The sequence below is a fragment of the Orycteropus afer genome, unplaced genomic scaffold (assembly GCF_000298275.1).
Source record: "Orycteropus afer afer isolate SDZICR_OR568_19922 unplaced genomic scaffold, OryAfe1.0 scaffold00339, whole genome shotgun sequence".
NCBI lineage: Eukaryota > Metazoa > Chordata > Mammalia > Tubulidentata > Orycteropodidae > Orycteropus > Orycteropus afer.
Genome location: NW_006921926.1, coordinates 2,068,543 through 2,085,818, shown reverse-complemented (window position 1 = coordinate 2,085,818; position 17,276 = coordinate 2,068,543). Strand labels below are relative to the sequence as shown.

General features: G+C 41.7%; 1 protein-coding gene across 1 annotated transcript in view; it reads right to left on the bottom strand.

Annotated features, from left to right (window-relative positions):
* TPH2 (tryptophan hydroxylase 2) overlaps positions 1–17,276 on the bottom strand; it is a 167,719-nt gene that overhangs the window by 137,793 nt on the left and 12,650 nt on the right. The window contains exon 5 of the mRNA XM_007952465.2: positions 14,630–14,697. Within this exon, the coding sequence (XP_007950656.1) occupies positions 14,630–14,697 (68 nt within the window). The remainder of the gene's footprint in view (positions 1–14,629; positions 14,698–17,276) is intronic.

Here is a 17,276-nt window from a genome sequence, read left to right as displayed (position 1 = left end):
TTCTGAAGTGATACTGCCTCGGAAACTCAAGGAGGGGTCGTTATGAGTCGGGTTTGACTCGACAGCACATAACAACAACAACATCACTACGGAAGTAGAATTGCCCAACCTTCATTCCAAGGAGTGGCTGGTGGGTTTGAACCGCCAGCCTTCTGGTTAGCAGTCAAGTGCTTTAGCCACTATGCTACCAGAGCTCCTAACCCTCACCTTATAGGGTGATTAAATGACTGTTAGTACCCCATTTTATGATTAAGGTGACTGACTGAGCCTTTACGGACACAGTAATTTGTCCATAAAGATCAAAAAGCTAGACAATGGCATAGCAGGAATTTAGATTCAGGAAAGCTAGCTCTAGAGACCCCATTTTTAACCACTACACCTTAGGGAGGAGCTCTGGTAGCATAATGCCTAAGGCACTTGACTGCTAACCAGAAGGTTCAAACCCACCAGCCACTCCTTGGAAGGAAGGTTGGGCAATCTACTTCTGTAGTGATACCGCCTCGGAAAGGAGGGGTCACTATGAGTCGGGTCTGACTTGACAGCACATAACGACAACATCTTAGTGGAGTTTTTGTTTTTTGGGTTTTACACCTCAATGTAGGTATGGAAAACGCAATATACACCTAGCATTGGGTTTGGCCTTAGTGTCTTCATTTGAAACTAAGGGAAATGATACTAGTGCATAACACTGTGAGGAGTAAATGAGTGTCATTTGTAAAGCACTTGGGCCAGTGCCTGTTATCTACTAGGCACTCAGTACAGTTGGATTCTTTCCTCTAGGTGTACAAAAATAAATAAAACTCCATCACTTCCATGCAAGGTTAGGAATAGGCCGAGACATGACAAAACAACACTCTCTTCAGTATAAACCCATTCGCCTCTCCAGAAAGGACTTGCAGAAGTAATTTTAATCCTTCATGTTCATGGAAATCATTTTAAAGTAAAAAATATCCATGCCTCATTCCCTGTGAGACACTTTGGAATTTGGTGCAACTGCTGTCCTTGTAAGTAAGTGATATCAGGCCATACTGTGCTAATGTTTTCTGCAGCTGTGAGAGCCAGGCTCTAATCAGACAACATCCTACTGAGACATTCACACACATCTAAAATAACCCACCAAGTTGAAAGAATGAGAAGGAGAAACCTTTCCCAAATCAATTTTCCCTTTTGTCTTTCTTTGCAACTCTCAGGCTCCCTTCCTTTCCCACCATCAAGTTGAACTTCAGGTAGAGAGAAACATTTGGCATAGAAATGATTCTTCCACAAAGCCTAAAGTTTTTCAAATACTTCCAAAAGCTATGCATTTTGAATGTGCTGGGAGTTCTGTAAAAAGTAGAGTAACTTTTGGAAAACCCAAGTCATTTAATTCGGTCATTGTTGTTTTCAACTTGAACAAAAGAAGAAAAGGTGTGGCTTCTTGAGCAAAAAAAAAGACATTAGATTGAAATGAGGGGCGTTCTTGAAATCTCAAAAGTCACCTTCTTCAGAAACCATTCGAGTCATCTGGGAAATGACCCCAGTACTACAAATATTTGATTTTGCTCTACTATTCAATTTCCCGCTCCATTTCAGAGAAATTAAAGCCACAACAACTGGTGTTTATGCAGGAGTCACAAAGTACCCAAACAACCACATATATCTCAGTTTCATTCAAAATCCAGGAAAGCAAATCAATGAAGGATAATGGAACGGGATAAAGTTAGCTCAGTCAGGGGAGAAAACATACTTGCCCTCTAGGGTGCCTCTTCTCAAAAAGGCAGAGAGGAAAAAAAAAAGCAAGCAAGCAAGCTTGGTTTCACATCACAATAGAGCTCACAATTCATCAAGGTGACCATCTGCCAATGGAAATGATGAAGAAAATATCATTAAGGATAAAAACTTGCAGCCTCCCAGTGAACTTCTTTCCCTGTTGAGAAATCATTGCTTTCCCTCCCATGCTTCCTATACTTTCTATTTGTTATGTTTCTAATTAAGATTCGCCTGTCTAAAAATAGGTAATGTGGCACTCAAGACTGCTGTTAGTAATGTATTCCTTTAAGCTCCGTTCTGAAACCAAGCAGGATCCATAAATCATGCCTCTTCTCGCATGAAATGAGAAATGCTAAGGTCAACTGAAATTTCTGGAAAGGTGGAGAGGTGGAGCCACCCCAGTTATTTTTCTGCAAGTTGCAATAATTGCAAATGCCTCCTAGGGAAAACCCAGTGCCGGTAATCCTCCAGCTCAAAGGTAGAGCTGAATTGTTACACTTACCTGCGGGTAGGAGACAGCGAGGTAAGCACGGTCTTACTTGTGCTTCCTTACTAACCTGTAGTGAACAATTTCACATTTTTTCACCACATCAAAAATTCTACTTCTAGTTAACTCTGGTTTCTGTCTTTCTCCCAACCCTACGGCACCTTCCAACAGAAACAAAGCCTCTTTTCAAAGTAACAAGCCCTGACAGGGACAGAGTAGCCAGTAAACAAGGTAAGGGAAACCCTCACATTGCACAGTCCTGGGCACTTTTAGGTGAAAGGCAGGGCAGCAAAACACAGCTTTACTCAGTGTCAGCAGCCAGCACTGCCTCTACTCACCAGTTCCCTTCCTTCTCTACAGACCTGTAGCTAAATCACACTCGGTCAGCTAGCAAAGGAGAAGACCTCCCAAGAAGTGAAATGCTAGCTTGGAAGCCCAACACGTTCACTCCAAGGCACGTCGGTTTCATGTTTATTTATCTACTCAAGCATTATCAGATGCATGGCATATGACCAAATCTCTGTTTAGTAGATTTCCTACTGCCATCAAATGGTATTTAGGACTGTGGGCAGGGGAAGAAGGATGACTGGAAAATGCCCTGCTCTCCTTTGTGGGGGAGGGACCATTAGCATCCTCACCACCTGGTGTTGAATGAGAGAATCAGTCCTTTCCCTGATGGGGCCAGTAGAACATGCACAAGCTCACCCAAATTGGCTCTGCCTGCTGGGCTGCTGATTGCACTTTTCAAATATGTCAGTCCTCACTTGGGACTGTTTGGTTTTAGGGTGTCTGTTTACTTACACTCAGAGCAAATGAATCACAAAGGGTGCAATTTTATAAAAGAAAAGATCACAAAATAAATAGTCTAACAACTACTAAAAAGCCAGAGAGTGGCAAATCCCTGGCAATTGTTTTACAAGCCTCAACCCAGCTGTGTTTATTTCCACTCACGCTAGATCCCACAAGCGGCAGGCTTTGGGTAGGAGGAGAAGAGAAGAGCATGGGTCATGGAAGAGCAGAGCAAAACCGCCACACAAGGTAGAACATCGTTCTGCTATGCAGCCGGAGCCTGGCGGATGTCCCCAGCAACCTGCGAGAGACAGCTCAGCCTTGAGGTTAAACAGGGTTAGTCTGAGTCCTGGCTCCACAAAGCCTTAAGTGCATTAAATGCTCACCTAACTGTGCATTTCAAATATGCTGAGATTCTGTAAAGAGAAGGTATCCTGGTGGCATAGCGGTTAAGCGCTAACTGGAAATTCTGTGGTTCACACCAGCCGCTCTCCAGGAGAAAGACATGGCAGTTAGCTTCTGGAGAGATCACACAGCCTTGGGGACACTATGGAGCAGTTCTACTCTGTCCCATAGGGTCACTGTGAGTTGGAATCGACTTGAAGGCAACAGGTTTTCTATAAAAAGCAGAATAACTTTTAAAATTGCCAAGTCCTGTAGTTGCTGTTGTTTTCACTTGTGTATAATACCATCATTGTCAAGCGGAAGTTGCTACAATCACTTCAGGACACAAGAAGAAAAGGCATAGCATCTTGGGCAGAGAGTGAGATTTTGATTGTTGTACAAGAGAGGTGTTCTTGAAACTCCCAAAAGTGACTTTCCTCAGAAACTACACCAGTCATCTAGAAAACGGCCATCTGGAGAACTTTTCAATTTACAGCTCCCTCTCAGAAATTAAAGCATCCACAGCTGGTGCTTATGCAGGTGACACTATCAGCTGTGTTACCTTTAGTTACTTAATGTCTCTGAACCTCAGTTTCCTCATCTTCAAAATGAGTACAATAATGGCACCTCCCTCAAAGGCTTATTCTGAGGTTAAATGAGAGAATATAAGTGGCACATTTAACATGGTGCCTCTCACATAGCAGGAATTGAGAAAAATGAAGCTAAAACTACCTAAATATGCAAACTGAGAGGTCCACACGTGGCAAACATTCCTACTACCATCAGATATTCAGGGTCCAACGTGGCCTGGCCTCAACCTACACACTCCAACCTTAGCCCGGCTGAGACTTATTGCCTGGGAGGATCAGTTTTTCAGATGGCAGAAGCAAACCTGTGCATGATTTATGCAGAATTGAAAGGCATGCATGTGCACGCAAGTTGATGCACACACACATATACACCTCCTATAGCCCAGCCAAAAGGAGCCCGAGTGGCACAGTGGTTAAGTGCTCAGCTGCTAACCAAAAGATCAGCAGTTTGAACCCAACAGGCCACAGAAGAAAGATGTAGCAGTCTGCTTGCATAAAGATTTACCGCCTTGGAAACCCTACTGGGCAGTTCCAGTCTGTCCTATATATAGCATTTGCAGGAGTCAGAATTGACTCTACTGCAAGGGGTTTATAACCTAGCCCACCACAGAGCCTGAAATTCTTTAACCCTTCATTCTTTAAGGTTCTTTGTTTCAAATGGGTTTAACAATTGATGTATATGGAACCCATATGGATTGACACAGTGGCTGTAACGATGGGCTCAGGTATAGCAAAGTTTGTGAGGCTGTTTCATTCTGTTGTACATAGGGTCATTATGAGTCGGAGCCGACTTAATGGCACCGAACAGCCACAACAACATGGAAGCCAGGAACTATTAGCTACTTAATACATGGTGATAATAATCATAGTTATCATTGATTCAACACCTGATTGTGTCAGTTGGCATTCTGGACCCTGTGATCATTATTAATTCTCTCAACCATGCAAGGTGTTGCACCCATTTTAGGGTGAGGGCACAGAGATTCAGAGAGACTAGGTCACTGCCCATAGTCACAACACTTCTAAGTGGTGGAGCAGGAATTCAAACCCAGTTCCCTCTAGGTCCAAAGCCTATACACTCCACCACATGTTCTAGGTCATGCTACCTCTGATTTCACAGGGACTAGTTCTGCAGATGGTGCATTAGCACCTTCTATGGTAGAGTTGTAAAGGAGGGTCTTGAAGAAATAAAATTTTTAAAAAAATTAAGTGCATGTCATGGCCAACCTCCAAGATGTCTTGCAATGAACCCCACCTGCTGGTATTCGTGTTCTTGCATATTCCTCTCTCACATTTTATCAGGGTTGGTCTGTGAGACCAAGAGAATAGAGCAGGAATGATGGTGTTTGTGAAGAGATGAGCATTGTGTATGTTGCCTTGCTCTCGTGAGTCACCTGATCTAGGAGAATCAGCTGCCATGTCTTGAGAACACTCAGGCATCCCAGTGGAGAGTTCAGAGACAAACTGATGTCCCCTACCAATAGCCATAGGGGTGTGCATGTTAAAACCAGATCCTTCAGCCCCAGTCAAGCATCCCTGCTTTGACTCCAACCTTATAAGAGATCCTGATTCAGAATCACCCAGCTAAGCTTCTCCCCAATTCCTAACCCTCAGAAACTGTGAGATAGTAAATGTTTTCTTTGAAGCTGCTAAGTCTGGGGATAATTTGTTACATATCAATAGATAACTAATACAACGTAAAAGCTAGAAATAAATCAACCACTAAAGAAAATTTTGGCCAAGGAAAGTGAAAAAGGGTGGCAACCAAAAGGTAATAAAAAGGTTTGGCCCAAAATGTTCATCAATGAATAAATGGATAAATAAATTGTGGTATACACATATGATAGACTATTATTTAAACATGAATAGGAATGAAAACTCAAAACAAACAAACAAATTCACTGCCATTGAATTGATTCCGATTCATAGTGACCCTATTGGGTTTCCGAGGTGGTAAATCTTTACGGAAGTAGATTGCCCCATCTTCCTTCCACGGAAGAGCTAGTGGGTTTGAATCACCAAACTTCTGGTTAGCAGTCAAATGCCTTAGGCACCGCACTACCAGAGCACCTTTAAATAGGAATGAAGCACTAGTAGATGATACAAATGGATGAACTTTGAAAACATTATGTTAAGTGAAAACAGCTAGATACAAACGGCCACATATTATATGATTCTGTTTATACTAAATATCCACAACAGCTAAATCCAAAGAGATAGAAAACAGGTATTTTCCAGGATCTGATAGAAGATGGATATGGGGAGAAACTGCATTATGAGTACAGGGCTTCCTTTTGGGGTGATGAAAATCTTTTGGAACTAGATACAGGTGGTTGTTACATAACATTGTTAATATACTACAGGCTACTGAATTTTTCACTTTTCAAAATGGTTGCTTTTGTTGTTGTTGTTGTTATATGCTGTCGAGTCGGACCCTACTCATAGTGACCCCTCCTTGGGTTTCTGAGGCAGCTCTGGTAGCATAGTGGCTAAAGCACTTGACTGCTAACCGGAAGGCTGGCGGTTCAAACCCACCAGCCACTCCTCGGAAGGAAGATGGGGCAATCTACTTCCGTAGTGATACTGCCTCAGAAACCCAAGGAGGGGTCGCTATGAGTCGGGTCCGACTCAACAGCACATAACAACAACAAACAACAACCACTCCACATGCTGCCTCTCAGTCCTAAAGAAAAAGGGGCAAAAGCAACCAGGTTGGTCAGGGCTCTGAGTAAACCCCCAGGTCTTTGGTCTAGATACTTTGTTCACGGTTGCTGGTAAAGATAATAATAAAGTACATTGCAGAGCAATGATCCATTTAGTTCATTTAATCCCTAAAACACTCCCAAGAGAGAAGCAGAGGAGCTATTATTATCTCCATTTTACAGACGAGATAACTGAGGCTGAGAGATGTTAAGGAACCACTTAAGGTTCCTGAATTTGAAATCAAATGAACTTTCTTAGCAAATGAGGGAATTTTCCAAGTTCAATTTAGGTAGCAAATTCTGACATGTTGAAATTCTGTTGTTTACCTCTCCTATCAATGTTTGCATTTACCAATCTACATTTCAGATTCCATTCATTTATGGTGACAGAAAAATCACATTGATTAAGGGTAGGGTTGCACAGCAGATTAATATAATTGCTGTCAACAAGTTGCACACTTATAAAAAGTTGAATTGGCAAAACTTGTATGTTAGATACATATACAACAACAACAACAACAAAGAACAGTAGCTGAGGCTGCTTATGTACAACCAAACACCTCATGGGATTTGGTTCCTTGGTTTGAGGCTTAGGGTCATGGTTTCATGGACATCCCATTTAACTGGCCTAATATCAGGTTTAGTGTTTCTATTTTACCTACTAGTTTGTTACGTAGTGGTTGGTGTTCTGGTTATCTAGTGCCACTCTGACAAGAAATATACCACAAATGGGATGGCCTTAACTAACAGGAGTTTATTCTTACAATTTGGAGGCTTTACGTCCAAGTTCAAAGTGCCAGGCTCTAGGGGCTGGGTGAAAGTCCCTCAACCTTGGGGTTCAGCTCTTCCTCCTGCTCCTGGCCCACTGGAGCTAGAGGCGTTTTTTCACTCAGACAGCTGCTAGCTGCTGAGGCTGAGAAGCCCCAAGGTTGACAACTAAAAAGGCACAGTCCTGATATTACCAAACCACACGGCGGGCCACTAACTTAAGTCCATTATAAGTCCCAAGGTCGGCAGAGCATAGCAGGCTGCTAAGCAACAACACGGCTACATGCATGGTCCAAGCGTGCCATAGGCTAGAGACCATTCCCAAGGCTTCTCTCTATATACAGGAAGCAGATCACATCCCAAAGGCAGCTACTCAGCTGCTTGTGGTCGATCCCACCATGGAGTTGATTGCCAGTCTCATCATGGGGAATAACTACTACCAGCTGCCCAGCCACTCAGCCAGGCCCAGCCAAGTTGACACTCAAACATAGCTACCACAGTTGGGGTCCTAAAAGCTTGCAAACAGCCATCCAAGCTACAATAATTGGTCTTTATTCTCCTGGAACAAAAGAAGAAGGAGAGTCAGGAACAGGAGGAGGAAATAGAATATATGAGTAATTCCCCCCATGAGCAATTCTTCCCTTTGCCATAATACCAGAACTGGATGGTGTCTAGCTACCACTACTAAACATTTTGATAAGAGTCTAGAAAAGTCCTGATCAAAGGGGGGAAATGAAGAACAGAATTTCAGATTCTCAAGAAATTCAGAGTTTTTGGAGCCATGGAGCCTGGATGAGCCCCTGAAACTATTGCCCTGAGATGATTTTTAAACTTTAATCCTTAAACTAAAAATATCCCCTGAAATTTTCTTAAAACTAAATAATAGGTGGAGCTCTGGTAGCATAGTGTCTAAGATATTTGACTGGTAACCAGAAGGATGGTGGTTCAAACCCACCAGCCACTTCATGGAAGGAAGAATGGGCAATCTACTTCCATAAAGATTTACCACCTCAGAAACCCAAAGGTGGTCACAATGAATTGGAATCGACTCTGGATGGCAGTGAGTTTGAGTTCTGGTCAACTAGTAAAGAACATCTGCCTATCTATATGGGATCAAATTGATACCAACAACTGGAAAGATTAGACAGGAAACCTAGGGGGCAGTGAGTTTATGTTAATGGGGAAGAACAACTCAAAAAATGAGGGTGAGAATGGTGGCGCAACTCAAAAAATATAATCAATGTCTTTGAATTGTCCACGTGGAAATTGTTGAATTGGTGTATGTTTTGCTGTGTACTTCTCAACAACAATTAAAGTAAGATAAATTATTTAAAGAAAACATAATTCAAAGAGGAAGCAGCCCCATGAGAAGAAAAAGAGGCTTATCTGTCACCTTAATTTCAACCAGGAGAAAGTGCATTTGTAACAAAACACAATCACAGTAATATTCAAAATTAATTTAAACAAGAGTGGCATAATTAAAGTCAGAGCTCAGGATCTCTTTCCAAGACAGTAAGATGGATTGAAATAACCACCACCGCCCCAACAAAAATATAATTAAATTAAATATGCATGCATATTGTTGAGAAATAATCATTATCATAGCCCTCAAAGAAAAATTTATTTCTAGTCAGTTAAAAAATTTATATGGTACTGATTTTTTTTCCAATAATATAGCAATGTGGAATCCACAGAAATGCAGCAAAGTTAATGCCAAGGTTAAAATATGAAGGTGCTGGTGACAGAAAACTGGATGGTATCAGACAAACCTAATAACTACAACAGCACAGTCATAATTCTGTCTTCTTCCACATGCCGTCAGCTCCCCACGCACTTCATTTCCTCTGAACTGCAAGTCTGTAGGCACATCACATTATCTAATCGTGGGGTACTTTTTTCTGTTTATTCTAGAATTGCTTTTATATGGGTGGTGGGGACGGGATGTGATCGACATGTTGGACCATCTCTTGAAGATGGTGTTAGAAACAGTACCCTCTTCACCCAGAGCGTTCATTCGCAGGTCTTCTATGGTGAAGGAATTTGCACTAATGAATGTTTCCTCTGCTATTATTGGTGAGGCAATTAGGCCTCCGGGACACTCCGGTCCCAGGCATGTCTGCAGGCAGCTGCAAGCCTCTGGGTAATCAATCATGTTTCTCGGCAGCGCTGTCAATCAGCAACTCGCCTGAGTGGCATCTATCGACAGTTCCCAGCGTGACACTTCCCCGCTCCCTCCCCCATTTCGGGTTCACGGTAACACATACTTTGAGCCTGCTGTTTTTTCATCATAGAACGGATTTTTTTTTCCTTTTTCTCTGCTTGTGTTGATTCTTTCCCCCTGCTTTATCCTTTCAAGACTATCATAGAAAATACTGTATTCAATCCAAATCCCCTAGAGCCTTCGTGGCTGTGGTTTCAATATATATTATTCTGTATTTCATTTCTTTTCATTTTCCTTACCTTGAGACACCTCAAACTGAGTCCAGTCAATCACTATCACAGCCCCAAAACATCTGTGGTCCACCCTCTACTATATTTCTGTCTGTATCCTTGACTTCTCCTCAGGGACCAGAAAGCTTTGACTAATTATGACAGGGAATTGATTTGTTCTCCCCATGTCAAAATGGTCCCTAATTTCATCACCAATACATGTTTGCAGAGACCTCCCACGCTGGATTTTTTTGAAACAGCCCAATTTCAAGTAATCTGCTCCTCAGGCCAGTGGTTCCAACCTTTGGTTTGGAAAATCAGGTCATAGCCGCCTGCCGACAGCCACTTAAACGAGCTTATTTTAAGTAATTATTTTATTGACATCTTTTTCCTTTGCTCACTCAGGAAAAAAAAACAAAAAACGATTTCAATTAAGAATCACATCTTTACTTTCTGTAAGCTAAAAGGAATCTTTACTTACTGCGTGGCAAACTGGAGATAGGGGCCAAGGCCCACTCAGAATTTGTTAGTATCTGTGCCCCAAGCCCCACCAGCACCACAGCCTGCCAAACAGAAAAACCTAAACCAGTTCTCAGTAAGGAGATCCCAACTCAAGGCAATGCCATGTGTTTCCAAGTAGAACTGTACTCCATACGGTTTCATAGCCGTGACCTTTGGGAAGCAGGTTGCCAAGGCTTTCTTCCACAGTCCCTTGGAGTGGGTTCAAAATGTCAGCCTATTCCTTAGCAACCAAGCATTTAACAGTTTGCATCATCCAGGAGCTCCCCACAGCATGCACATGAGCCCAAAAGTGTGCTTGCAAACACACACACACACACACACAAACACACACACTATCTGGCTATCCCCTATCCAGTTTCAAACTTATAGAAGAACTCAACAGCAACATCAAATTAAAGAATGACCCTTTGGTCTCTATGTTCTACAAGTCCTGGATTTTCCTGATTGAACCACTCCTAGCAGGCATTTTTCTCACTCCACGAACTAACAAGAGGCATTCAAGACAACTGGCAGTCTGTTATCTGTATTGTAGCAGCTTTCCATCCCCCAAAAATGGGAATGAGATTGTTGTTACTAGTTGCCATAAAGTTGGCTCCAACCCCAATACAACAGAACGAAACATTGCCCAGGCCTGTGCCATCTTCACAACTGTTGTTATGTTGTAGTCTATTGTTGAAGCCACTGTGTGTTTTGAGTGCCTTTCAACCTAGGGGGCTCATCTTCCAGCTCGATATTGGACAATATTGGACAATTGTGATCCATAAGGTTTTCACTGGTTAATTTTTGGAAGTAGATCACCAGGTCTTTCCTCCTAGTCTGTCAGTCAGTCTAGAAGCGCCACTGAAACCTGTGCACCATCAGTGATCCTGCTGTTATTTGAAATACCGTTGCCATAGCTTCCAGCATCATAGATGCAAGCCCCCACAGTGCAACAAACTGACAGATGGGAGAAGAGGATTGTTTGCTATGAAATTTCTCTACAAAGAGGAACATTGGTCAGCACAAAAATCATTGGTATTTACAATACTTTTTGAATAGGAAGCTTAAGGAGTTTCCTCCAAGCACTACTTGTTGGAAAATTTGAAGTCTTATATGTTAAGACTGCAGCTTAAACAATGGTATTAACAAATATAAAGAAGAAAATAGGTCAACTGGAAACTTTGAAGACAGTCTGTGGGAAGAGGGAGGGGACACGTAAGAATCATAGCTGACACATATGGTCACTGATCATGTACCAGGCACTTTGCTAAACACAGCACATGCATTCTGTTTTTTAATCCTTACGACAATCCTATGAGACATGTCTTATCATTGGCCATAGTTCACAGATGAAGAAACTGAAGCACAGAGAAGTTGAGTAGCTTCCCAAGATCACCCAGACAGGAAGTTGAAAAGCCAGGACCCAAACTCATATTGTCTGACTCCAGTCCCCAGTTTTCAATCATTTTGTTATTCTGCCTAGTCAGTCTGAACTCAACAGTATCAGGGGAGAAAGTTATAATAGCTCTGGGATTTCAAGTATTTGTTTCCCACTAGCAAAGTATGTCAATAGCCCCTCAAACTGGCATGAATTAAACACCATTTGCTTAGATTATACAACCACCCCTGGTATTGTGACAACAGGGAGAGTTTCATGAGTGACATAAGAGTTGTTTCTCACTGTAAAGTTTTGAATTGGCAGCTTCTCGCCTACTTCAGCCACCAGAACATTCAGTTACTGAGAGTCAGGCCCCTGGAGCCCGAGCACTCCCCAGCCATTCAGCCCTTCTTTGTATAATACCTCCACCAGTTTCATCCTCCAGTTTCTACCTTTTCCCTCACATACCTCAGTCCCACTCTTTATCTTTGGGAAGGTGGCAAATGTAAACCCTTGTTAACATTGAGAGCCTCAGCCTCTGTCATCTTGACTATGTGCTCTTCTCCATCCCCATATAATTAGGTTTTCTTTAAAACCAAATACTCCTATTCTTGATGCTCCTTGAAACTAGTTGCCTCATATATACCAATTCTATCAGTGTCACCACAACAGTAATATTTGAAATAATCCCTTAATCACTATGCTAACAAAACCCTTTATATATGTGCCATGTATGCATGTATATATATGCACTTACATATATTATGCATGTGTGTATTATACATGTAGGTGTGTTTACATATGTGTATGTGTGTATATATTGTGCACACATACATGCACATATACACCTGTGTAAATACATAGATATGTAGGTTTATTTATACACATATATGCATATGTACATAATTCTCCAAAACTGTTTTATCTTAGAGAAAAGGCTCTGCCAGGCACTGAGCTTACACCATATCCTAGACAGGTCATGCCCCAAGGCCTGCCCTGCCCACATCCTTTCCAAATCTTCCTCTTTGCAGGCATAGGATGATTCCACGGGGAGGCCTGTGAACCAGGGAAGCCAGTGTTATGGCTTACAACAACTTACCAGGACCTGATGTGAAAAAGTGAGCTAAGCCCATCAGAGTGCCCTCATGGAAATGTGACTGGAAAACCCTGAGAGATTGGGGTAGTGAGCAGCAGGGCTGAGGGTAAAAGGGTGGCTCGAGTTTGGGCTGGAGCAAGGGCATGCTGTGCACAGTGACATTGTGAGGAGGCAGAAAGTCACCACAGAGAGGCTGAAGGAGCTGCTTGGAGTGGAAGAGATGAGAGCAGAATAGATACAATAGACAAGCACGTGCCATGAAGTCCTGGTTTTCATGATTCTAAACAGGGTGAAGGAAGGATGGAGAATGCCTGGGCTTGGATGGAGGGAGGGGAGATCACAAAGCATCAAGTGAAGTTAGGATGAGCAAATGATTGGTCCAATGAGGTACAATGGGAATCCTCTCACTTGGAGTTGAGCACCTGTGTGGTCACCTTGAGTAGGAAGCAACTCAGTGGCAATGAGTTTGGGCTTTTTTGCTGTCATATTATGTATGTTGATATATATATAATATGTATATATGTGTGTGTGTGTGTGTGTGTGTATTTGTATATATACATATTTGTATATATATGTATATGTATATACATACATATATATGTGTGACACATATGTGTGAGTCTATGGGTGATTCAAACAATTAAATGTTTGGCTGCTAACCGAAAGGCTGGAGGTTCATTTCCATCCAGAGGCATCTCAGGAGAAAGGCTTGGCCATCTACTTCCAGAAAGTCCCCATTGAAAATCCTACAGAGCACAGTTCTACTCTGACATACAGGGGTCTCTATGAGTCAGAGTCAACTCAATAGCAGCTAGTGCCACTGGTGTCACATTCCTTAAGAAAATATTTCAAAAATTTAAAAAAACAAACATCAATAACCTCCAAAACACAGAGAATGTCCTACAGTCTCACTAGGAACAAATTTGCCCTGCAAAACAGTCAAGCTTCCCAACTAATTCCAACTAGTGTAAGAAGAATCTTTCCTCTGCCAGATGTGGATTTATATTTCATTCTAATGACAAAATGTAGCTGATCACATACCAAAGGGCAGAGAGCATCATGTTATACATGTTATGCATGTTAAGTTATACGGTGAGCAGAGAATAAACAGAATTGAACATCATTCCATTTTCCTAGGTGTGGCCTGTGGTCAACATACTCCATTATTGTTGGTCCCAGAAGCATGCCTTCACTCTTACATACCACTGTGCACTGTACACAGCCCTCACCCCAGCCTCAAAGTTCTCCACTTTCACCCCAGTTCTGTTCTGGGATGGGGTATGAAACTTGTCCACCAACCTTCCAACTTATAGGAAATTCCCCTTTCCATGGAAAGCAAACACATTTCTATTATGGCTGCTTCACCATTCTTGCTGAATAATCTACTTGCATTGGAGAAGCTGGACACCGAAGGGGGTCACAAAACATTCAAGTCAAAAACGAAATTAAAATATGTTTTCTAGGACGTGCAGAGTACAGAAAATGGGACCTTTGCCTTAGTGGAGGTGAGAAAACCACTGAAAATGTAGCACTTGTCACGTGGCCCACAAGTCTCATTATTTTACAATTATACCAGAATGTCAAACATCCACATCAACAAAGTACATTAAAGCCTACAGAGTTGGCAAGTGTTAAAAATGGTTCGTTTCTGCCTCCTAAGTTAAAGTGAACAGATGACAGGTCTGTTTAATACAGCATGTGTTTTTCTTAACTGGCCTATGACAAGTCACAAGAAAGAGTTATACAGGTACTTACTATTTATAACCCAAGGCCACGTCCACAAAATACTTTCTTCTCTGCCGATAGACATTGTCCTTAAATCCCTTAAACAGAAAAGAGATTAAGTTACTTAATGAAGTGCAGAAAAATTAGCTGCAGAAGGCCTAAAAGAAAATCATTGTGGTATTTACTGAGTGTTTAACTAAAATGTAAATCTTATCCTTGGATGACCATCTTGATGCCACAGGCAGAAGCAAATTGTGCTCACAGTAAAACCTCCTTAAATTGGGGCTGTGCTAATTTGCCATGTGTGCTGGGAATTCAGGCCAAAGTTTACCTTTCCACTAAGTAGGCAAAATGGGTTAGTTAAGCAAATTGATACTGTGAACACTGTCTTTTGGTTTTCAAGTATTATTTACATGTAATTGATCTTGATAACAATTTAATATTATCCTGTTCATTAAACCAATTTCCTTTAAATTGGTTATTCAATAAATTAACCTAATTTTAATTGCTCTGTGTAAATGACTAATAAATGTATATTTATTAAAAATTCCATTATTCAGAATAATCATCAAATTTCCAAATTAGTATGAATTAAAGAGGTTTTGCTGTATTTTATGACTAGAGTCACACAATGCAAAATCAATTATAAGGGACTCATGCACAGGGTAGCAGGTTAGCTCCATTCCACACTGAGTTCTTATAGTTCTAGTTAGCCTGAGCCAACTTTTGACTTTAATCCATCACCATGCACTTAGGAAATTAAAAACTATGTCTGTTATTCTTCAGTCAAGTAGAATCCTTCTGAGAGGGCTTCCATTCAAAAATTTCTCCTGTCTTCTACAGACTTTCCATTTTCATTTCCTTCGGGTACTTCTGGGAGCTCTGGTGGCATAGTGCCTAAGGCATTTGACTACTAACCAGAAGGCTGGAGGTCCAAACCCACCAGCCTTCCTCAGAAGGGAGATTGGGCAATCTACTTCCACAGAGATACCACCTCAGAAACCCAAAGAGAGGTCAGTATGGGTCAGATCTGACTCATCAGCAGTGAGTTTTTCAGGTACTTCCAGATATTCAATTGTTTCCAAGGTTGTTTCTTCAAACTGCTGGAAGCCCAGAAGGAATTGTTTCCATTTACTTTCTTACTTCTGAAACTCAGAAAGATAACCAAGAAGCAAGTGTCACTCTGAGAATAAAGGACCAGCATGGTAGTTAAATCTGTGTGTCAACTTGGCTAGGCCTGGTTGAGTGGCTGGGCAGCTGGATGTAGTATTCCCCATGATCGGACTGGTAATCAATTCCATGGCAGAATCTACTGTGAGCAGCTGAGTAGCTGCCTTTGGGTATGTGGTCTACTTCCCATATAGAAGAAACAGCTTTAGGAATGGTCTCTAGCTTATGGCTTGAACCTTGCATGTAGCCATGTCATTGTTCACCAGCCTGCCATGCTCTGCCGACCTTGGGACTTTCAGTGGACTTGAGTTAATGGCCTGACATGTGGTTTGGTAACATCGGGACTGTGCCTTTTTATTTGTTTACCTTGGGCTTGTCAGTCTCAGCAGCTAGCAGTTGTCTGAGTGAAGAAAAGCCTCTAGCTCCAGTGGGCTGGGAGCAGGAAGCAGAGCTGAACCCCAAGGTTGAGGGGCTTTCACCCAGCCCCTAGAGCCTGGCACTTTGAATTTGGACTTAAAGCCTCCAAACTGTAAGAGAATAAACTCCTGTTTGTTCAAGCATCCCATCTGTTGGAGAGGTACTAGGTAACCAGAGCACTAGGTAAGAAGACAAGTCACTTGGATTATGGGATCTGATTGTAGGAGAATGGGACCAGGTTCGACAACAGCCTAAATTAGCTCCGCTGCAACTAAGACATTTCTGCCAGGTACAGGTGAGCTATTCAAGAGGAACCTCAATCTCACTAGAAAATCACCCCATTCAATTATCTGTCTGAAGAAGAACTGGCCTTGAGGCCAGAAATCTTCACAGGACTGTCTCTGCTGATCATAAAGCAAGAACTACCATGGCCAAAGACCTTTCTTTGGGAATGACAAGAGAGTTCCTAACAGAGGATGGGGAGAGAACATCCCCTGAGATCACTCTCACCCTGTGCAAAGTAATCATATCCCATAAGCTAACACTTTGTTTCTTGGACAAGGAATCAGGATTTTTTTAACTGGGGTTCATAGCTAAGGTTGTGATGACCTAAAATGTGTGTATACAAAAATTTGTGAGCATAGTAAAATATCTACTGGAACTAATTGAGAGATTTAGAATAGTGGCAGGATACAAGATCAACATCCAAAAGTCAGTTGGATTCCCTACACCAGCAAAGAGACTGCTGAAAAAGAAATAAGGAAATCAATACCATTTACAATAGCTACCAAAAATATAAAATACTTGGGAGTCAATCTTACCAGAGACACAAAAGACCTGTACAAAGAAAACTACAAAAGACTACTTCAAGAAACCATAAAAGATCTACATAAATGGAAGAACGTACATCATGGACAAGAAGATTGAACATTGTGAAAATGTCAATTCTACCCAAAGCAATCTATACATTCAATGCAATCCCAATCCAGATCCCATCAACAGTTTTTAAGGATATGGAAAAACCAGTCACTAACATTATATGGAAAGGAAAGAAACTTTGGATAAGCAAAGCATTATTAAAGAAGAAGAA